The sequence below is a fragment of the Symphalangus syndactylus genome, chromosome 18 (assembly GCF_028878055.3).
Source record: "Symphalangus syndactylus isolate Jambi chromosome 18, NHGRI_mSymSyn1-v2.1_pri, whole genome shotgun sequence".
Lineage (NCBI taxonomy): Eukaryota > Metazoa > Chordata > Mammalia > Primates > Hylobatidae > Symphalangus > Symphalangus syndactylus.
The window spans coordinates 72,291,046-72,312,806 of record NC_072440.2 but is presented as its reverse complement, the minus strand read 5'-3'; the positions used below and the strand labels follow the sequence as shown (position 1 = coordinate 72,312,806).

Sequence of the window (21,761 nt, the reverse complement as noted above, 5' to 3'; positions counted from 1 at the left end):
CTGTGACCCCATTTCGGGTTGCTTACGTCCCAGTGATCAAAATGAGCTACCTGGGATCACACCAGGTGGGCTCATGGGCAAACTTAAAGACAGTTTTAGAGGGACATTAAATTTTTCCTCTCCTGCATTATTTACTTTAATGCACAATAGGAAAAAAACACGAACATCAAAGCCATGATTTCATGGATATAATTACATAAGATGAGGTCAAATTTTAACAGATAAGCTAATGAAAAGAAAACCCCATGAAAATATCAATGAAGGTGGCATGGGGGTAGACACAAATCACAAAGGAGCTACATGAAAGACAGAAGTTTGGGCCGGGCGCAGTGGCTCACGCCTGTAATCCCAGCACTTTGGGAGGCCGAGGTGGGCAGATCACAAGGTCAGGAGATCGAGATCAGCCTGGCTAACATGGTGAAACCCTGTCTCTACTAAAAAAATATAAAAAAATTAGCCAGGCATGGTGGCAGGCGCCTGTAGTCCCAGCTGCTCGGAGGCTGAGGCAGGAGAATTGCTTGAACCCGGGAGGCAGAGGTTGCAGTGAGCCAAGATCGTACCACTGCACTCCAGCCTGGGAGACAGAGTGAGTCTCCATCTCAAGAAAAAAAAAAAAAAAAAAAGACAGAATTTTGGAGGGCACTGGCCTAGATCAAGATCTCCTTAGTAAGGCAGTAAAGAGTTAACTGTCCTGAATCCCCCTGCTTCTCATGGGGTGATGGCCTCAAGCTAATTGGGAGACACTGAGGGTTTGGGTTTTTTGTTTTTTTTTTTTTCTAAAACCAGAAGAGTGGAAGTCTGAGTCCATACTCTTATTTCTTTGAGCTCACTAAGGGAATAAAACCTATTCACCAGTTCTATCCATAGGGGCAAGCAAAGGCCTTAATTTCCATGTAAGAATCTGCTCCTCCCCACAGCCTGAAACCTGACCTGTCTGTGAATGTGGCAGCCACCCAGCCAGTGACTGCTCATTTGCCAGGGACACAAAGACCATCACAAAAGCTGCACTGGAGTCAGAATCTTGGGCTGGAACTCAGCTTGGCTACTAACTTAGACTGGGTCCCAGGAATGATAACACCAGTGAAAAATCACAACAGCTAATAATTACAGACACTTCCCGTCTGGCAGGAAGTGCTCTACAGCACAACAACACAACAGCCCTATCTGATAGGTGCTATTATTATCCTCATTGTACAGATGAGGAAATCGAAGAACAGAGAGGTTAAGTAACTTGCTCCTGGTAACAAAGCTGGTGAGGACTGAACCAGGACTCAGACCATTCAGTCTGACTCAAGCTCACCTTGGGCTCTACAAATATGTGTACAGCTGATACAAAGCCCTTTCTAGACAAAGCTCTGTCATCCTCAAGACAGAAACTTGGGGCTCTAACGTGGGTCCTGTACTTATGGATCAGGAAACAGAAGCTTCAAGATATTAAGGCTCTCGCAGGCACACTGTAGGGATAAGCACCCTCAAGCATCCCCGGGGTGGGTGCTCTGGTACCCCACTTTGAGGAACAGTGTGCTCCATCATTCTGCCTCTGGCCAGCTGCTCCGATTCAGAAGTCAGCAAACTATGAACCCATATGCCAAATTCAGTCTGTTTTGTATGGTCCTTGAGCTACAGATGGTCTTTATATTTTTAAATAGTTGCAAAAAAAAAGCTGAAGAATAATATTTCACGATACGTGAAAATTACAGGAAATTCAAATTTCATTGCCCATAAATAGTTTTATTGGAGCACGGTCATTCTGATTCATTTACCTATGGCCTATGTAGCTGCTTTTGTGCTATAATGGCAGAACTGGGTAGTTGCAGCAGAGACCATGTGGTTCACGAAGCCACAAGTATTTACTATCTGGCCCTTTATAGAAAAAGCTCACTGACCCTGGTCTAGTCCACTCTGCTAACCGACGCAGGAATCCTTTTTATAGTCGCCCTCCCCACCCCGGCTTCTGCCTTCACACCTCCAGTGGTGGGGAGCTCACTACCGAACAAGGCAGCCAGTTCCATCTTTGCAAGGCTCTAGGGATAGCTATTTATACTGAAACCGAACTGCTTATTCCTTTTGTTTTTTTTTTTTTTTTTTTTGAGACGGAGTCTCGCTCTTTCACCCAGGCTGGAGTGCAGTGGCGCGATCTCGGCTCACTGCAGGCTCCGCCCCCCGGGGTTCACGCCATTCTCCTGCCTCAGCCTCCCGCGTAGCTGGGACTACAGGCGCCTGCCACCTCGCCCGGCTAATTTTTTGTATTTTTAGTAGAGACGGGGTTTCACCGTGTTAGCCAGTATGGTCTCGATCTCCTGACCTGGTGATCCGCCCGCCTCGGCCTCCCAAAGTGCTGGGATTACAGGCGTGAGCCACTGCGCCCGGCCCGAACTGCTTATTCCTGTAAGCACACACTCTGCCCTTGGAGCCTTGCACATTCAGTTCTATCAGTCCTCCCCAGCAGCCATCAGTTTTTTTTTGTTGTTGTTTTTTTGAGGTTGAGTCTCGCTCTGTCACCAGGCTAGAGTGCAGCGGCGTGATCTTGGCTCACTGCAACCTTCACCTCCCGGGTTCAAATAATTTTCCTGTCTCAGCCTCCCAAGTTGCTGGGACTACAGGTGCGCGCCACCACATCCAGCTAATTTTTGTATTTTTAGTAGAGATGGGGTTTCGCCACGTTGGTCAGGATGGTCTCGATCTCTTGACCTTGTGATCCACCTGCCTCGGCCCCCCAAAGTGCTGGGATTACAGGCGTGAGCCACCGTGCCTGGCCCGCCATCAGTTTCTTTCTTCCCTCTGGCATCAAGTCTTCCCTGTCCCTATATATGCCCTCTGTCGTTCCTTACCAATCCTCTGGGAAGCAGGAGAATGACAGCACCTCTGTGTTGCCAAGAGGGGAGATGGGCGATGGAGAGGGACCGTGACACAGTGAGGAGCAGAACCAGAGCTGGAACCAGGTGTCCCGCCTCCCAGCCTGGTGTCTCCTCAACATCACTTAAGTGTCCACTTTCCAGCCCATCATTCCCCAACTGGCCCCCAACGGCCTGAAGTGGTCTCTCACTTCTGTGATTCCTTCCTGTGGCTCCCCCGGCTTGGCTTTTGTGGATTCAAAGACAGCTCTCTCTGACTTTTTCACTTTTCCCCTCCAGGGCTCAGTCTTCAGGCTCTGGGCTCTTCTCCCCTCACACCCAGCTCCCACCACCCCAACCGCTGAGGCTCAACCCCAGGGACGGCCCATATTTACCATCTCTGTTGTTTGCAACTTACTGTCGGCAATCAGCTAGGATTTGGACTCCAAGTGCTTAGGGGTGAGCTGACAGCTAGAAATGGAAAATGGGATTCTTGACATCTGTCTATAAAACAGAGCCAGTAGGCCGGGCGCGGTGGCTCACGCCTGTAATCCCAGCACTTTGGGAGGCCAAGGCAGGTGGTTCACAAGGTCAGGAGATCGAGACCATTCTGGCTAACACAGTGAAACCCCGTCTCTACTAAAAATACAAAAAATTAGCCGGGCGTGGTGGCGGGCGCCTGTAGTCCCAGCTACTCGGGAGGCTGAGGCAGGAGAATGGCGTGAACCCGGGAGGCGGAGCTTGCAGTGAGCTGAGATCACGCCACTGCACTCCAGCCTGGGCGACAGAGCGAGACTCTGTCTCAAAAAAAAAAAAAAAAACAGAGCCAGTAAGATTTGTCTGCAGAGAATACCTGGAAAGGGTTTGAAATCCTTGAAAGAAGAGGGCTGTGACAACACCAGCTGGTAAAAAGGATCAGGAATCCTCTCAGCTACGGGTGCTGCCCTTGGGAAGCTCCCCTACTCATCGATGAGGGAGAGGGGCCTGCAAGTGTAGGACCCATGTACATGTCCTTATCTGGGGGTAGAACAAGGGTTGTGGCTCTTGGAGGGTGGGACAGACATCAATTCAAAAGAAGCACTGGGCAGCTCAAGGCAGTGTGGTGAGGGTACAAAAGAAGACCTGGGTCTGGATTCTGACTTTGAGTGGCTGTGGAACCCTGGAAAGCGATGCTTTCCCTTAGACTGACTTTTGGTGAGATGGGAAAAAAACAGCAAAACCGCACAGGGTCACCATGAGATTAATATCCAGGATGCTAGCAGAATACCTGGCAGAGTTATTATGGTGTTTGCTCACAAAATGTTACTTTCCTTTTCTCCCTTCCTCCTTCCTGCTACGTGCCAGGCACTGTGCTAGGTGCTGAGGGTCTGGAGAAATAAGGCACAGTTCCTGCTCTCAAGAAGTTCAGCCTAGCTGTGGAGACAGACATGCATAACCACTAACAGAGTGGGACGGTGGCATATTAGTATAATGAGGGTAGAAATAATAAAAATAGGCCAGGCGTGGTGGCTCACACCTGTAATCCCAGCACTTTGGGAGGCCGAGGTGGGTGGATCACTCGAGGTCAGGAATTCAAGACCAGCTTGGCTAACACAGCGAAACCCCGTCGCTACTAAAAATACAAAAATTAGCCAGGCAGGGTGGCGTGCACCTCTAATCCCAGCTACTCGAGAGGCTGAGGCAGGAGAATCGCTTGAACCCAGGGGGCAGAGGTTGTAGTGAGCTGCGGCTGTGCCACTGCACTCCAGCCTTTTTTAAGACTCTGTCTCAAAAAAAAAAAAAAAAAAAAAAAAGAAATAATAAAAATGATGATGGTGATGATGACGGGAAGAGCTAACATTTCCATACACTCACACTGTGCCAGGCACTCTCAGAGGACTATCTTGTTTCATTCCAGCAACCACCCTGTGAGGCAGATGCTGTTAGCAACATTCTACCAAGGAGGAAGCGGAGAGTCAGAGCCCAAGGTCATAGAGCAAGGGGGCCCGAGGACCTAGGATAAAGGGAGAGTAAAAGAGCAACGTCAGGCTTGGGGCAGGCCTCAGGGAGGAGGTGATGATGCCCTGTACTTTGAAGGGTGATCTGGAGCTCCTCAGTGGGGTCACAGGAGTAAGCAACCCAGGCAGAGGGGCCAGCAAGCAAAAAGGTGTGTGTGTGTGTGTGTGTGTTGGGAGGGGAGGTGGATGAGAACTTTGTGATTCGGGTGACTGACACTCATTCCTGATTAGCATCATTAGAACCCACCATCTGAGGGATGTCAATTCCATATGGCTCTACAGCTCTACTATCAACAAGGGCATGGGAGTCGGCAGGCTTGAGAAGAGATGGTACTCCTGCAGCAAGGAGGGGCCTGGTTTACAGAATTATAAGCAGCTCTACTACGTCATCAGTAATCACAGCCAGTGTGCAGTACTTCCTCCGCCTCTTTATCTAAAAGAATATGGAATACTGAGGGGATTAACTCAAACTCTTAATTCTACTTTTGGAGCCTCTTCAGCTTTGGTTTAAATTTCAATGGCTCAGTTTTGCTGTCAGTTCACTGGGGTCTTGGGTGAGTCACAGCCTCCACTTTCCCCTCTCTGGACCTCAGTCTCAGCCAGTGTAAAATGAAGGGGATGGGCTGGAACAGCATTAGCATTACCTGGCAACTCATCAGAAATTCACATTCTAGGCTGGACACGGTGGTCATACCTGTAATCCCAGTACTTTGGGAGGCCGAGGTGGGTGGATCACCTGAGGTCAGGAGTTTGAGACCAGCCTGGCCAACATGGAGAAACCCCACCTCTATTAAAAATACAAAATTAGTCGGGTGTGGTGGCGTGTGCCTGTAATCCCAGCTACTTGGGAGGCTGAGGCGGGAGAATCACTGGAACCCGGGAGGCGGAAGTTGCAGTGAGCCAAGATCGTGCCATTGCACCCCAGCCTGGGCAACAAGAGTGAAATGCCATCTCAAAAAAAAAAAAAAAAAAAAAAAGCACATTCTAGAGTCCCACTGCAGACCTAGAGAGTCAGAAACTCTGGGGTTAAGGCCCAGACATTATTTGTTTTGACAAGCCCTCCTAGGAATTCTGATGAGAACAACTGGATTAGAAGATCCCCAGGTAAGGCTCTTTTACCTGTAAAATTCTATTTGTGCTCTAAGGTATTATGATTTAGTAGCATTCTCTTTGCACAGAAGTATTTCTTGCCCAAGAAAGGCAACACTTCAGGGTAAGAAGAGAAGTTTGCTTTGACTAGCTGAAATCCAGAACCCAGGTGAGCTTTTCCAGAAAGCCTTAAGAGTATGTGGCTGACTTTGAAGCCAGGTCTTTTATTTACTTGTTTATTTTTAAGTAGTAAGTCTTAAACTTGGCATGTGATAAAAGCAGTGGTTTCTGTAGTCAGAGAAATAAAGATGAGAGGAGAGCTGCCTTCTCTTTTCAGCTCCAAAAAACCATGACTCACTGTGGGGTGGGTGTGTGTCCAGGGGAGGGCAGGGGTCCTTTGAAAGGGCAGTTCCTCTCCCTGGTTCAGGAGCTTCCTGGTGTGTAAATCCTGGACTGCCACCTCCCCCTTGGAGAGCATTGATTACAAAACCTCGGAAGAGCCACCAACAGCCACGGTGGCGATTACAACACAGAGCCGGGTCGACAAGCTTTCGTGAGGTTTGGCAAGACAGTAAGAATGGAAAGAATGTCTCATCTTAAAAGTTTTCCCAGTCTGGACTTAAGACGAAAAGTCATCAAAAAAGATGAAGAATAATTTCACAGTAATGCGATGGTTTCTTCATGCAAGAATCGGGAACACCCAGACCATCCTCCGGAGAAGTGTGGCTGTTTGGGTGAAGACATGTCGGTTCTCACAGTGTTGGTGTCCAAGAATGAGCACCTATGAGACCTACTGCCCAGCGATTGCCAGGGATTCCTAACCTTCACTTGGTGATCTCACGAACAATGTGTGTGTGTAAATACATATAATATATATGTATGTGTGTATATATATGTACATGTATGTATGTGTATATTTATATGTGTGTGTGTGTGTGTGTGTGTAAGTGTTTCAAGAGATGGGATCTCCCTGCGTCGTCCAGGTTGGAGTACAGTGGCGCCATCAGGGCTCACTGCAGCCCTGACCTCCCAGGTGCAAGCAATTCTCCCAGATCTGCCTACGGAGTGGCTGGGAGCACAGGCACGCACTACCACGCACGGCTAATTTCTGTTTTTTTTTTTTTTTTTTTTTTTTTGTAGAGACGGGGTCTCGCCATGTTGCCCAGGCTGGTCTCGAACTCCTGGGCTCAAGCGATCTGCCCGCCTTGGCCTCCCAAAGTTCTGGGATTACAGGCAGGAGCCACCGCGCCCAGCCCAATGATAATAAACATTATAACTGTTTATTTTTTTATATGGCACTGGCCATTGTTCTAAGTATTTCACATTTATTAAGGAATTTAATCTTCACAACAAGCCCACGGAGGTGGGGTCCATTATTGCCCGCCAATTACAGGTGAGGAAACCTCGGCCCAGGGAGGCTGCGTCACAGAACTGTGAGTATCCTGTCACCAGGGTGCAAAGAACCACGGACCAGCAGACAGGCGCCAGGTGCCGTGGGCTCGGCTTGGCCCGAGTGCCCGGCTGCCCCACCTACGGAGCACCGAGGTGGGCTGACCCCGAGGGTTTCTCTGACCACTTTCTGCTCAGGTTCTGAGTCTGTGCGGGTCCATTTGAGGCTGGGTCGAGAAAAGAGCTCAGGCGGACACGTCCTGAGACCCGGGTCCGTGAGGCCTGGCCGCTGGCTGTCCGGCGCTGGGCCCCCTCTGGCCAGTCGCCCCCCAAGACGCCAAGCCCCGGGCTTCGCGGTCCTGGGAGAAGGGACTTCTAGCCCTTCTCAGGTGTCCGTGTCCGGAGGACCCGGTGAGCCAGGAAGGAGCTGGCCAGAGCCCAGGCAGCGGGACCCAGCAGAGCGGCCCAGCCACTGCCAACCACGCAGTCCCTTTAACCCCGAAAACTTTCTCCCTCAATTGGGGACCCCAGCAGACGCACATTGGCTGCGCCGTGGGCATCCGGACCCACCCTCTCTCCTTACCTACTGGCTCTCGTATATATCTATCACAAGCCAAGGCTTCCTAATGGCCCAAGTTTTTGTCAATCAACAGTGGGAGGAAAGCTGGGCGGGGCCAGGTCGGAAAGCTACACGCCAGCCTCGTTGCCCTCCCTGCCTCCGTGACTAGGCACCCGGAGGCTTCCCAGGGGACCGAAGCTGGGTGCGGAGCACCGGGGCGGAGCTGTGGGGGGCTCCAGGGACTCACCGATGCGCTGTCCCACTGGAGAGCTGAACGGGTTCCCCAGGAGAAAGTCCATTGCTGCTACCGCTGCTGCCACCAACCCCGGGAATCAGCTGACAGCAACCGCCAGCGCCACCGACCCGTCACGTGACGCACCCGGAGGCCGGCGAGGAGGCGTGGGCGGGGCGGTGGCACCGCGAAGCTCGACCACAGGCTCCGCCCTGAGACGCGAGGGTCCCGCCCCCGAGGCGGAGGGCAATGACCTCACTGCGGCTTCCTCGGCGGCGGCGGGCATCACACACGACATAGGGCCTGGGGTCGGGGCCCAGGAAGCGCGGTCCTCTTTAAGCCACGCCCTGACCTTTTAGGGCGAGGTCTAAAGGACCCTTTACACATTTGGGAGACTGGGTCGTAGACCAGGGAAGTGACTTGGGTGAGTTACACAGAAGCCGAGACTCTTAGTGTCATAGCCCTTAGTCCTTGGGACCTCACTGTGACTGCACACCTACCCTGGGTGACAGCCTCTCTGGGCTGTTGTCTCCTTGTCCCGACAGGACTCTTCCTGTTTGATGTCAAGATCTCCCCGCTCCAAGATGCACCCTGCTCGCAGCCCAAATTATCTTACCTTAAATCAGAGGCAAGGGCAAGGGGTTTGTCATCTCTTGAGACTGAGAGGCAATTTAATGAATTGCAGCGCAATTCCCTCTAGCGCCCAGGATGGCAGAAAGCACAGATGTAGTCACGAGTGGGGCTTTGATACCCGTCTGTGCCATAAATTTACTGTGTGAGCCAAACATAGCTCCCATTTTCTCTAGATACTGGAATTAGATCAAGGACTCGTAACCATTTTTAAAAAATATTTTATTTAGGTCACAGTCTCCTTTGAGAATTTGACAAAAGCCATGAGCCTTTCTGAAGAAAAAAGGCAGCGATACAATTTTGCTTATAACCTCAGGGAGTTTCTGGGGTCCCTGAAGTACAACCGTGGACCCCAAGCTAAGAATCTCAAAGGCCTTTCCCAGCGTTGAGATTCTAATCTCTTCAGCCTTCCTGGCTGTGTGTGGTGTGTCTCCTGACGCCTACACACTAGATATCTATCTATGGGTTACGACCTTTTCTTCTGGCATGTACTCCAGAAATACAGTAACCATGGCCTTAGTAGTCTGGCTACTGTGGGTGCTTAAATATTTATTGTGATGTTTGGGGTTTTTAAATCGGAAAGGTTAGTAAATTGACTGCACAAATTTTGGATGATAGAAAACCTAAATTAAGCAAGGCGTGGTGGCTCACGCCTGTAATCCCAACACTTTGGGAAGCTGAGGCAGGTAGATCACCTGAGGTCAGGCATTCAAAACAAGCCTAGCCAACATGGTAAAATGCCGTCTCTACTAAAAATACAAAAATTAGCCAGGTGTGGTGGTACACGCCTGTAGTCCCAGCTACTCAGAAGGCTGAGGCATGAGAATTGCTTGAACCCAGGAGGCAGAGATTGCAGTGAGCTAAGATCGTGCCACTGCACTCCAGCCTGGGTGACAGAGTAAGAGTCTGTCTCAAAAAAAACAAAAAACAAAAAAACAAACCTAAATTAGAACTTAATCACCTCTGTAGATTCACGTGTTTGAGCAGCCATGGGGTCTGATGTCTTCACTGTACAATATAAAAACTGCTTTGAAGTGTTTCCACAACTCATGAGACCTGTTCACAAATGCCCTTGCCTCCATGAGTCTGGATGTCCCTGGGGGCTGAGCTGCTATTTCTATTTTGCTCACCACTATTGTCTAACCCAGTAACTGGCATATGAAAGCTTAAATAAATCTACCTTTCAGTAATGGTATTTGGAGTATAAGCGGGGAGAAGGCCATTTAAGATGACCTTCAGTTCAAGGCACTTTCCATGTCTTTCTTCACTTAACCTTATTGCTTGGTCATATGGAGTATGTTTAGCATGAACTTCTTTTGGATTCTTCCATTAACCTTTATTTATTTATTTTTAGAGGCAAAGTCTCACTATGTTGCCCAGGCTGGTCCTTGAACTCCTGAGCTCAAGTGATCCTCCCACCTCAGCCTCCCAAAGCCCTGGGTTACAGGCAGGAGCCACCATGTCTGGCCCTTCCTTTAAGGTTTTAGCAAGTTCTTGTAAACTTTATTCTTCATGGTAAAAAAAAAAAAATCAGAAACAACTCATATACCCCCAAACAGGAAGTGGAATCATAAACTCCATGCAGGCAAGGCGCGGTGGCTCACGCGTGTAGTCCCAACACTTTGGGAGACCGAGGCGGGCGGATCACGAGGTCAGGAGATCAAGACCACCCTGGCTAACACGGTGAAACCCCGTCTCTACTAAAAAAATAGAAAAAATTAGCCAGGCGTGGTGGCGGGCACCTGTAGTCCCAGCTACTCGGGAGGCTGAGGCAGGAGAATGGTGTGAACCTGGGAGGCGGAGCTTGCAGTGAGCCAAGATTGCACCACTGCACTCCAGCCTGGGCGACAGAGCGAGACTCCATCTCAAAAAAAAAAAAAAAAAAAAAAAAAAAAAAAAAATTCCATGCAAACGGATTACTATGTAGCTATTCAAACAGAAATGGAAGTATATGTATTTATTTATTTATTTTAAAAGACAGCCTCTCTCTGTCACCCAGGCTGGCGTACAGTGGTGCAACTGTAGCTCACTGTAGCCCCAATCTCCTGGGCTCAAGTGTCCTCCCACTTCAGCCTCTTGAGTAGGTGGGACTACAGATGCATGCCACCATACCTGGCTAATATCTTTTAGTTTTTATAGAGATGGGGTTTTGCTACATTCTCCAGGCTGGTCTTCAACACCTGGCCACAAACGATCCTCCTGACTTAGTCTCCCAAAGTGCTGGGATGACAGACATAAGCCACTGCACCTGGCCAGTATATGGATTTTATCAACATAGTAGATAGGGATGTAAATGGCAAACATTATGTTAGTACAAAACTGATTAAAAGTGTCTTAAAAAAGTGTGCTAATAAGGAGCAAACTCATTTAGTAAAAAGTGTTTCAATTTACTTTTTTTTTTTTTTTTTTTTTTTTTTGAGACGGAGTCTTTCTCTGTCCCCCAGGCTGGAGTGCAGTGGCGCGATCTCGGCTCACCACAACCTCCACCTCCTGGGTTCACGCCATTCTCCTGCCTCAGCCTCCCGAGTAGCTGGGACCACAGGCGCCCGCCAACACGCCCGGCTAATTTTTTGTATTTTTTAGTAGAGACGGGGTTTCACTGTGTTAGCCAGGATGGTCTCGATCTCCTGACCTCGTGATCCACCCGCCTCGGCCTCCCAAAGTGCTGGGATTACAGGCTTGAGCCACCGCGCCCGGCCCATTCAATTTACTTTTTAAGTGTTTTAGTAATACTAATTTGAGGGTTAAAATGTTCAAATTTCTTAAGATTGACAATCTGCATAAATGTAATCTATTAAATCCTTTAAGCGCTCACAGACAAAAATCAAGATACCTTGCCTTCAAAATTTAAAGACAATAGTATGACAAGAGTGAAAGCCCGCCAGATATCTGAACAATGCAAAGATCTCAGAGGGCATTCCTACAATCACATTCACTCAGGACTTGAGAAAATGGAAAGCATTCTGATGAATTATATACATGATTTAAATCTGAAAGTAGCTTGGGGTAGAAAAGAGCCTAGGGTTTGGGGTCAGCTGTTCCACTCTTCTTAATCTGCCTTTGCCATTTACTAGCAGTATAAACTTAGGAAAAGTACTTTTTCGCATCTATAAAGGGAGATAATATTCATAAGGCTTTGGTGGGGGGATAAGTGAGACAGTATGCAAATCACTCTAATAGTCACTCAGTGATATGGTGGTCTCTTCCTTGCTGCCTTTCCATAAGACATTAGCCTTTTAATTAATCATATTATTTCACTATTTATGACTTTTAACACCTTGTGTTTGCACTGAAATTTTTACCTTGAAAGGTCATATCTCCATATATTCAATGTTCATAATATTATTAAACATTTATGTCAGGCTGGCTGGCTGCAGGTCTAGAGACAGGGAAGTGACTTTAAAATACACTATTCTATAGATGGGACTTTGGAAGCCTATAAAGATTAAGTAACTTATCAATAGCATTACTGTTATGCTAACAGGACAGTACTGAAACGTATCATTTAGCACATGATTCAGATGCAACCCTTATATAAGATTAATGAACATTTTCTTGATTTAGGCCAACACCATAATGCACATAGTTTCATTTGCCAATAAATGGAGGTGCAATTATCAGATTCACTAAATTTGCGATTTGCGAAAGAGAAAATGAGAGCCTCTACAATGTAAAAATTAATAGAAGCAGAGTAAGGTGTATATTAGGAAAATGGCTAAGATTAGAAATTTAATCTCTATTGTGGGTTGATTTTTTTCTTAAGAAAATTATGGTAGAATAGAGTGAAAAACAGGTTTTATAATTTCATAGCAACTATGATTATCATGATTAGCGAAAAGACAGCTGAGACTGGACTACAAATATTAAAAATGTGATTTTTAATAATATAAGTACAAAATTTTATTTCTTTATACAACTGTAATGGGATTTGGATCAAACCACTAGAATTTATTTAAAAAACAAAATAAAACAATGATATAAAAACTGCAAGAAGGTCTGAATCCAAAGTTTTTCCTCTAATAGTACCAAATACCACAAGGTACAGATTATTATACAAATGTGTACAAATTTTAAATACAAATACAATAGGGCTGGGTTTCAAAGGAAAACAAACAAAAAGCAGGTCCTCATCAGGATTTCATTAATGTATATAAATGACAATGCTAGGATTAATGTCTTCCTGTACTATCCATGTCTTCCCCGCCCCTCCTAGATACCCTGTGTCAAACAGGAAACTTCCAAAGATACAGAAGAGGCATGGTACAACGTTCTAACACATGAAATCAAGTTAAGATTTCTGTTCCTCTTGATTTTGGTTCCCAAACAATCCTGATTCTTTCTCTGTATTCCCAATTACATCTCAAAACTGCTCTGAGCTGAGAAAGGGATTCAGCAGCCAGAATACCTTTAAGCAACATAGCCCTGTGACAACACTGGTGGGGAGAAGAGAAGAAATTAAATAGGATACAGACGGGCTACACTGTCCCCAAAGATTTACTTTGATGCTGTAGTGCTCTGTCTAGGCCAGAAGAAAGCACAGTTAACTCAGAGCTTGGTGTTGGCAGAGAATCTCACACCAAATTTAAAAACCATCCTGAAGTGCTCAACTGCCTTCTTTCCAACTGGGAAACAAAAGTCTGGTTCTCTGGAAATAAGGGCAGCTGGGGACGGTAACGTTCCTCTTTATTTTACTTTCTAGACATTATTGAAGCCCATGAAGTTCTTTATAAAGAATTAGAATCCTAACACAATGATTCATTTTTGAGGTAAAATACCTTAAAATGTAGATGATTCAGAATTTTTGGAACAGACCAGGAGGAAGGAAGGTAAGAGGGAAGGAAGGGAGGGAGGGAGGGAAGGAGAGAAGGAGGGAGAAATGACAAATCTGTATCTTCCACATGCTGTTGCTGGTGGAGGCTTCTGTTATTAAATTATATATACAGAAATTTACAGGATAAATTAAAATCTAAGAGATTTTAAAGAGTTAAATACACATAATTAAAATACACATTCACACACACATAAATAAACCTACAAGAGAGTGAGTTTTGTTTTGTTTTTGCAATTCACTTACATGTAGAATGCAGAACACTGTGTATCTGCCCACCAGGGGAACTGATAAGATGAACCCAAAAATCATGCTGGGCAAAGTTTATCCATAACCACCGAGCAACTAAGCAGCACGGCTTGTGAGGACTTGGTGGCTAACTTCATGCTGCCAGTGAAAGCCACCAGCTCTTAGTTCTTCAGACTAAATATTCTGGGTTAGCTCAGATGTATGGAGGTCCAACTGGTGGCATTGACAGCTTCACCCCCCAAGGTGTTTTTTGCTGCCAGGGCTCACAGAACTCCTTGGCCTCTGTTGAGGCCGCCAGTGGTACCAATGATTACAATAAATTTTGAGACATGGACACCTATACAGCAGGAATTGGAATGAACCCCCTACTCAATTCACCTAAGCCACCTCCGTAACTATAATGGGAACAAATTTTATCACCTCTCACCTAGGTCACTTCAAATTGAAAGGCTTTGAATTTTCAGTCAACTGGCATCTTCCTGTTATCTTTCCTATTACATTTCAGACTAAGACAGGTAAGGCAAATGGTCAGTGATGGGTCTGGAGGTCCAACTGAGTTTGGAAAATAATCACATTTTAGCTGTCCATAAAGAGATGCGCTTGGCACCCAGAACAAGCCCCCAGCCCCCAAGTTACATTGATTTTTAAGGCAAATTTATCCACCACAGGAGAAAAAAGAATCCCAAGCCTGTATTCATGCCAAAATTTCCTCTTGGCTAAACCTTTGCCATTTCATAAAATTAATAAAAGCAAAGTAGTTACAGTCCTATGTATATATTGTACATTATATATATTTGTATATATGTATGTATAGATATAAAAATTTAAAACCTACACCCAGAGGCCAGTGAAGGAATCTGGAACAGTCATATATACACAAACCAGCAATGGTGTAGGATAAGGTTTCTGTCCCAGGATTCTTTGCTGTCACAGTCCAGGCATGATGTAAGCAATGTTGTCTAGTGTGTTTGACTGCAAAACAAAGAAAAATGTTCAACTGAAGAGTACTTTACCTTGGTTTCCTGAGACATGTTTCTTTGTTCAAGGAGAGAGATAAGAAAAATCAAATGGAGTTAGAAAAACAGGTGAGAATGAAGACGGCATCCTCTTGTTTGTTATGCTAGGAACTTTTCTGCTGACTTCTCCCATTAATCCTAGTAAAAAAGAGGGAAACAATTCCTGTACTGTCTTTGGGTGTAGAATAGCAAACAGGAAACACAGGAATTGCAGTACCTCAAGGGCTAGAATGCTTCTTTCTTAAGTACTGTTTTGGTAAATGGCTTGTTTTCTAGTTTCAGTGAAAGCACAGCATGCATTTGATAATATAGCATCATGTTCCATGGGCCAACAGATGAAGGAAGCACTGTGTGTCACAAAGCCTTATGTGTGTCTGACAGTGCTCATTAAGGCAGGGCATCTCTGACGCCCAATGGGTCTGACCCTAAAAATCCAGGGAAAACTCACCAAGACCTGTTTGGGACAGCCATTCAATTCAGGTAGTTGTGTGGTGAGACATGCCAAGGGGCCAAGGGCACAGATAATGGAATCCAGAAGCACTGACAAACTGCCAGACACAGCCACCATACCCTGAAAAGGAGAGGAGGTTGTTGCTTGAGTCACACTCCTGATGCTCTCTCTGTGTTCGGGCTGACATCCTCACACAGTACTTTAAATCCTAGGCAGTTTTAATCTTATAATTCGAAACTTTACAGCAGAAATGGAAAGTTTACTTTGATAACTGTAAGTTGTTTAGAAAGAAAACTTTTACAACACATTCCCAGGTTTCCTTTCTGTAATCCTAGCCCATCTTACCTTCTATGTGACCTTGGGGAGGTCAAATCCTTAACTTCTGTCTCCTTAACAGGAATAGTAAAAAATGCTTTACCTACTCTGGAGAGCTGTTGGTAAGATTTGTGATTATGTATGCAAAGTATATCTGTTATAAACTCCACAAATTAGCTCAGATGTGATTACTATGAGAATCCTACAACCCTGCATGTATGTAGCTTTTGATAGCTGATGATACAATATTTCTAGGTTGAGTTGTTCACTCTCAAAGTGAATTTGGTTCAAATTTTAACATTTTATGTAATTCATATTGTCTATTTGTGATTCAAAGAGATAAGAAACTGTTGCTGCTGCCCACTTCTTGTATAATCTGCTTTAACTAGAAGCAGTGTGAGGATATGTCGTATTGGGAAGCAACACAGCAGAGTCCTTAAGAAAATGAGCTCTGGATTCAAGACTGCCCGGGTCCAGATCCTGGCTCCACTACTCACTGTTTTGTACCTAGGCAAGTTGCTTACTATGCTGTGCCTGTAAAATACTAACAGCATCTGCAGCAGATGGGATTGAGAAAATAGATATAATATACTTGGGATGGTGCTTAATATATGGTTAAGTACTCAAAAAATATCAGTAATTATGAATATTACTACCAACATCTTGATATTAAAAATTGCATTTCTGGCTGTCTTTTGGGTCTCTCCTTTTGGATATTTCTCCATCTCAACTTGCTGTAAGGAAGAATAACCTTCCCATCCAAATCTAGCCTTCCTTTTAGCATCCATTTCTCTGCCACAGTCACCACCATGCACATAACTGCCGAGTCTCAAGGCCTAGCCATCACTGACTCTTCCTTTCCCTCATGCTTCTTGTCAACATCTCCCCTCTATACTTTCTGAGGGCAGCAGTACAGTAAGAGGTTAAGAACCCGGACCTTGAGGTCACATTCCAAATTCAAGTCTCTGCTTTACCAGTTAGGGGCTAAACTCTAGAGAAAGTGACTTCACCTCTTTAACTCTGTTTATTCTTCTGTAAAATGGGGGGAACAAAAATTCTGCCTCACAAAGCTGCAGTGTGAATTAAATGATATAATTCATATTAAGCACTCTGAACCAAAGCTGGGTAAGCCTTCAATAAAATGTTAGTATACAGGGAAGATAATAGCTAAAACCCCAAAAATGTTAGTAATTAGTAATATTATTCCATTACCTTTGCCCTATAGTTATTTATAGCTAATTTATCTTTGTAACATCTAGACTAGGATTATTGTTTTAACTTCTCCCCAATTCTGGTCTCTTTTCACTTCCAATCTAAAATAAAAGATATTCTCAGAGAAAAGTAAATGAGAGCTCTGATCTCATCCCTTTCCACTCTAAAAACCCCTGTAGTTCCCCAACAATAAAGTATACACACTTCAGAATGTCTATGAAGTCCCTCTGCAATTTGGGTTCTACCTTTAACTTTCTTAAGATACACATACACACACACACACACATTTTTATTTTAACTTTTTTTGAGACAGGGTCTCACTCTGTTGCCCAGGCTGGATGGAGTGCAGTGGTGTGATCTCGGCTCACTGCAACCTCCACCTCCTGGTTCAAGCGATTCTCCTGCCTTAGCCCCACAAGTAGCTAGGATTACAGGTGTGCACCACCACGACTGGCTAATTTTTGTATTTTTAGTAGAGACAGGGTTTTGCCACGTTGGCCAGGCTGATCTCGAACTGCTAGCCTCAAGTGATCCTCCCACTTTGGCTCCCGGGGTGCTGGGATTACAGGCACAAGCAACAGTGCTTGGCCTCTAGCCTTAATTTTCTAACTTTTGCATTGTATGTTCCAGTTTTACTGCTAAAATGATGAACATTAATTTACTACTGAATATATTATTTTGATAATTATATGTCCATTACGATGTACATTAAAAAATAGAATATAACCCTTGAGATGTCATGAATGTCACTGTAAAAGCACAGATGAGTTTATTTAAATAAAATTATGAAGTAAATAATAGTATTAAGTGGTATGTGGAAATTGTAAAATTGCAGAGATCTATGCAAATGATTAAATTCAGGCCAAAAGTGGATTAGAGGGAGAATGGGGAATAATTGCTAATGGGTACAGGGTTTCTTTTTTTCTTTTTTGAGGCGGAGTCTCGCTTCGTCGCCCAGGCTGGAGTGCAGTGGCGCAGTCTCGGCTCACTACAAGCTCCGCCTCCTGGGTTCACGCCATTCTCCTGCCTCAGCCTCTCACAGGTGCCCGCCACCACGCCCAGCTAATTTTTTGTATTTTTAGTAGAGACGGGGTTTCACTGCGTTTGCCAGGATGGTCTCGATCTCCTGACCTCGTGATCTGCCCGCCTCGGCCTCCCAAAGTGCTGGGATTACAGGCGTGAGCCACCGTGCCTGGCTGGTACAGGGTTTCTTTTAGGGGTAACAGTATGTTTCGGAGTGAAATAGTAGTGATTCACAATTCTGTGAATATACTAAGAATCACTAAATTCTGCACTTTAAAAGGGTGAACTTTGTATTTACTAAACTAAATGGAAATATCTGGGAAAATTCAGAATATGCTTAAAACAAACCGTTTTTACTTCTAACTTGTTACGAAATGTAAGAATGATTAAATATGAAAAATAAGGTCACAGAATATTCCTTCTGGAAATATCTATGTCCATTCAGATATCGAGCCTATATGAAAGTGCTAAAGTTCTTTTTACTACTGCTAAATTTTTAGAAACTAGCCAAAGAATTTAGATACAGCTTCAGCTCTTGTGGCCTTTGGCATTTTATTTGTTTAATAATTCAATTTCCACATTGAAGCAAGTGATTAGTTTTACATTCTTACATTAATTTCTTAGCTTACAAATGGCTTTAGTAGCTTAGACTGACTTCTTTGCTGAAATGTCTTACTAGAACTTGGTGGAAAGCGGAACTACTGAGTTAGCTAAGGGGACAATATTGTTAGAAACTGAATATGGTAACAGAAATGAAACACGACAGCTGTGCAGGTTAAGTGATTTTGAAATTGAAGCTTAAAAGGACAAAAATCTCCCTAGGGCATATAGCACTGTACAATTTAAGTGCAGAGTAATGGAGAGCTGGGAACCTTAGCTTCTCCATTTGTTACTTATTTTCAAAATAGAGGAACTCTTAATCTCCTATACAATTGAATCTCTATTCAAGACTTTGCTGGAAATGCACAGAAAAATTCAAAGTCTCTTCGAAGGAGACAGAAGTAATCAAAACTGCTATGGAATTTGTACTCATCCTTTTTCTTGCCTTTTTGTTTTTGTTTTTTTAGAAGAGATAGGGTCTTGCTCTGTCACCCAGGCTGGAGTGCAGTGCAGCAATCATAGCTTACTGCAGCCTTTGAGCTCCTGGGCTCAAGCAATCCATCTGCCTCAGTCTTCCGAGTAGCTGGGACTACAAGTGTGCACCACCATGCCTGGCTAATTTTTTAATTTTTTATAGAAATGGGGTCTTGCTATGTTGCCCAGGCTGCTCTCCAACTCCTGGCCTCAAGAGATCCTCCTGCCTCGGTCTCCCAAATTGCTGGGATTACAGACATGGGCCACCGTGCCCAGCCACCACTGCGTTTTTCTTTCTTTCTTTTTTGTGATGGAGTCTTGCTCTATCGCCCAGGCTGGAGTACAGTGGTGCAATCTCGACTCACCGCAACCTCTGCCTCCCGGGTTCAAGCGATTCTCCTGCCTCAGCCTCCCGAGTAGCTGGGACCACAGGTGCATGCCACCATGCCTGGCTAATTTTTGTATTTTTAGTAGAGACAGGGTTTCACCATATTGGCCAGGCTGGTCTCGAACTCCTGACCTCCTGATCCACCTGCCTCAGCCTCCCAAAGTGCTGGGATTACAGGCGTAAGCCACCACACCCGGCCCCCTTTTTATTTCTTTTAAATTTTTTGAATGTATGTATTTTTTGAGATGGAGTCTCACTATGTTGACCAGGCTAGTCTCGAACTCCTGGCCTTAAGCGATTCTCCCAGCTAGGCCTCCCAAGTTAGGATTACAGGTGTGAGCCACTGCACCCAGCCTCCACTGCATTTTAAAAAAATAAAAATAAGTTACGGGGTATTCCAATTTCTTTTTGTGCCAGTTTCAGTAGGATATCATTAGTGAAACTTTGAGAGCTAATAGGTAGACTGAATATCTCTATAGATATTTCTGTTATTATCATTATATATTCTATATCACTGCATCCTGAGTACCTGGCATAATTTAGCATAAAGTAGATGCTCAATACATGTATGTAAAAATGAGTGAATGAATCAAAATTATATGGGAAACTGTAGTCATGCTGCTGATAGTTGTATTCACCTCGGTTTCCTGCAGACGGTGTCCAATAAGGCTTAGGGACTCTCCCAACAGCTGAAGATGAGCAGCAACATCAATGGGCTCTGTCTCAGGGGCTTTGGCTGGTGAGGCTGGTAACAGCATGGTGGTGGGTGGGGACTTCTTCTGGGGTGACAGTACTCCTACAGAAGAGGCTGAGAACAGAGCAATGAGGCAGACAGGTAAAACTTGCCTATAGCCTTGAACAATACAAAGTTGTTCTTCCTGATTTTCCCTTTTTATGAATTATACCAGGCATTAGCAAAACTGTGGCCTGTGGGCTAAATTCAGTCTATGGTCTCTTTTTTTTTTACTGCCCGTGAGCTAAGAATAGTTTTACATTCTTAAAGGGTTATAGAAAAACAAAGAATATGTGACAGAGAATGCGAGAATGCATACAACACACAAGGCCTGTAATATTTACTCTCTGGACCTTTTTTTTTTGAGATGGAGTTTCGCTCTTGTGGCCCAGGCTGGAGTGCCATGGCACGATCTCGGCTCACCGCAACCTCCACCTCCTGGGTTCAAGCAATTCTCCTGCCTCAGCCTCCCTGGTAGCTGGGATTACAGGTATGCGCCACCATGCCCGGCTAATTTTGTATTTTCAGTAGAGACGGGGTTTCTCCATGTTGGTTAGGCTGGTGTCGAACTCCTGACCTCAGGTGATCCGCCCACCTTGGCCTCCCAAAGTGCTAGGATTACAGGCATAAGCCACTGTGCCTGATCTACTCTCTGGACCTTTAAAGAAAAAGTTTGCTGACTTCTGATTTGCATTTTCTAAATTTGAATATCTCTTTTTGGTAGCTTGTAACATTCCCAGGTAATAATACTTGGGAATCAAGGTCCACTTCTAATATTGCAAGCTTTTTTCCCAGTTTCTTAGCAAGGAAGCAAAATTCACATGCTTTAGAGAAAAGCAGGAGCGGGATGTGGTCACTACCTTTGACTTTCATGGAACCTTCTGAGCTGGATGCTTTCCTTTTCACAGTTGTGGCTTCTGCTTTGTTCTGTTTGTGCTGCAGATACTGAGCTTTTTGCTTCCAAATCTGCAATCACATCAGTGAACATTAAATTAAATTAAGAAGGACAAAATGTAAAAGGAAAAGCAGTCATAAAAGAACAAAATGGAGAAAAGAAAGGCAATAGTAGGAGGTAGGCAGACAAGGGTTAATGCTAACTTTTAAGCTGGGGGTCACTGAACTGATTTCAGACAGCTGACTACATTAATATCTTAGTAAAGGACTATAAACCTTCCTCAATGCTAATGGTCAAATCTCGGCACTGATTTTTAGATCACTGTAAGTTGAAATGTAAAATCACAGATTAAACATCTGGCTCAGTAAAATGTCTATGTGGTTCTTCTAACCTGCTGGTTGGCAATACCAACACAATAGCAGGATAACAATAACATGGAAAACAAAAACTAAGGATAATCTACCTGGGTGAAGAATGGTTGTTCATCTAGATGACATCTTGCTCCTATATGACTTTCGTATCATAAGTCTCAATGATTCAGATATGACTCTTCTTTTTTGAGATGGAGTTTTGCTCTTGTTGCCCAAGCTGGAGTGCAATGGTGTGATCTTGGCTAACCGCAACCTCCGCCTCTGGGGTTCAAGTGATTCTCTTGCCTCAGCCTCGCGAGTAGCTGGGATTACAGGCATGCGCCACCACGCCTGGCTAATTTTTTGTATTTTTAGTAGAAATGGGGTTTCACCATGTTAGCCAGGCTGGTCTCGAACTCCTGACCTCAGGTGATCCACCGCCTCAGCCTCCCAAAGTGCTGGAACTACAGGCATGAGCCACTGTGCCCAGCCCAGAT

General features: G+C 45.0%; 2 protein-coding genes and 1 long non-coding RNA gene across 13 annotated transcripts in view; 1 reads left to right on the top strand and 2 right to left on the bottom strand.

Moving 5' to 3' along the window:
• Nucleotides 1-8,282, bottom strand: part of TOM1 (target of myb1 membrane trafficking protein) — a 49,277-nt gene extending 40,995 nt beyond the window's left edge. For 3 of the 6 annotated variants that reach the window (XM_055251497.2, XM_055251498.2, XM_055251499.2), the window contains exon 1: nucleotides 8,116-8,282. In XM_055251497.2, coding sequence (XP_055107472.1) covers nucleotides 8,116-8,167 — 52 coding nt within the window. In that variant the 5' untranslated portion in view covers nucleotides 8,168-8,282. The remainder of the gene's footprint in view (nucleotides 1-8,115) is intronic. The other 3 variants (XM_055251501.2, XM_063623767.1, XM_063623768.1) reach the window with 2 other exon arrangements.
• LOC129467247 (uncharacterized) overlaps nucleotides 7,355-21,761 on the top strand; it is a 72,349-nt gene continuing 57,942 nt past the window's right edge. For 2 of the 3 annotated variants that reach the window (XR_008652341.2, XR_010117207.1), the window contains exons 1-2: nucleotides 8,287-8,524; nucleotides 13,497-13,556. This is a non-coding gene — a long non-coding RNA (uncharacterized lncRNA). Of the gene's footprint in view, nucleotides 7,466-8,286; nucleotides 8,525-13,496; nucleotides 13,557-21,761 lie in introns of those variants that run through there. The other variant, XR_010117208.1, reaches the window with a different exon arrangement.
• Nucleotides 12,586-21,761, bottom strand: part of HMGXB4 (HMG-box containing 4) — a 54,319-nt gene continuing 45,143 nt past the window's right edge. For all 4 annotated transcript variants that reach the window (XM_055251493.2, XM_055251495.2, XM_055251494.2 and 1 more), the window contains 4 exons: nucleotides 20,880-20,985; nucleotides 19,925-20,094; nucleotides 15,272-15,394; nucleotides 12,586-14,779 (listed from right to left, as the gene is read on the bottom strand). In XM_055251493.2, the coding sequence (XP_055107468.1) occupies nucleotides 14,735-14,779; nucleotides 15,272-15,394; nucleotides 19,925-20,094; nucleotides 20,880-20,985 (444 nt within the window). In that variant the 3' untranslated portion in view covers nucleotides 12,586-14,734. The remainder of the gene's footprint in view (nucleotides 14,780-15,271; nucleotides 15,395-19,924; nucleotides 20,095-20,879; nucleotides 20,986-21,761) is intronic.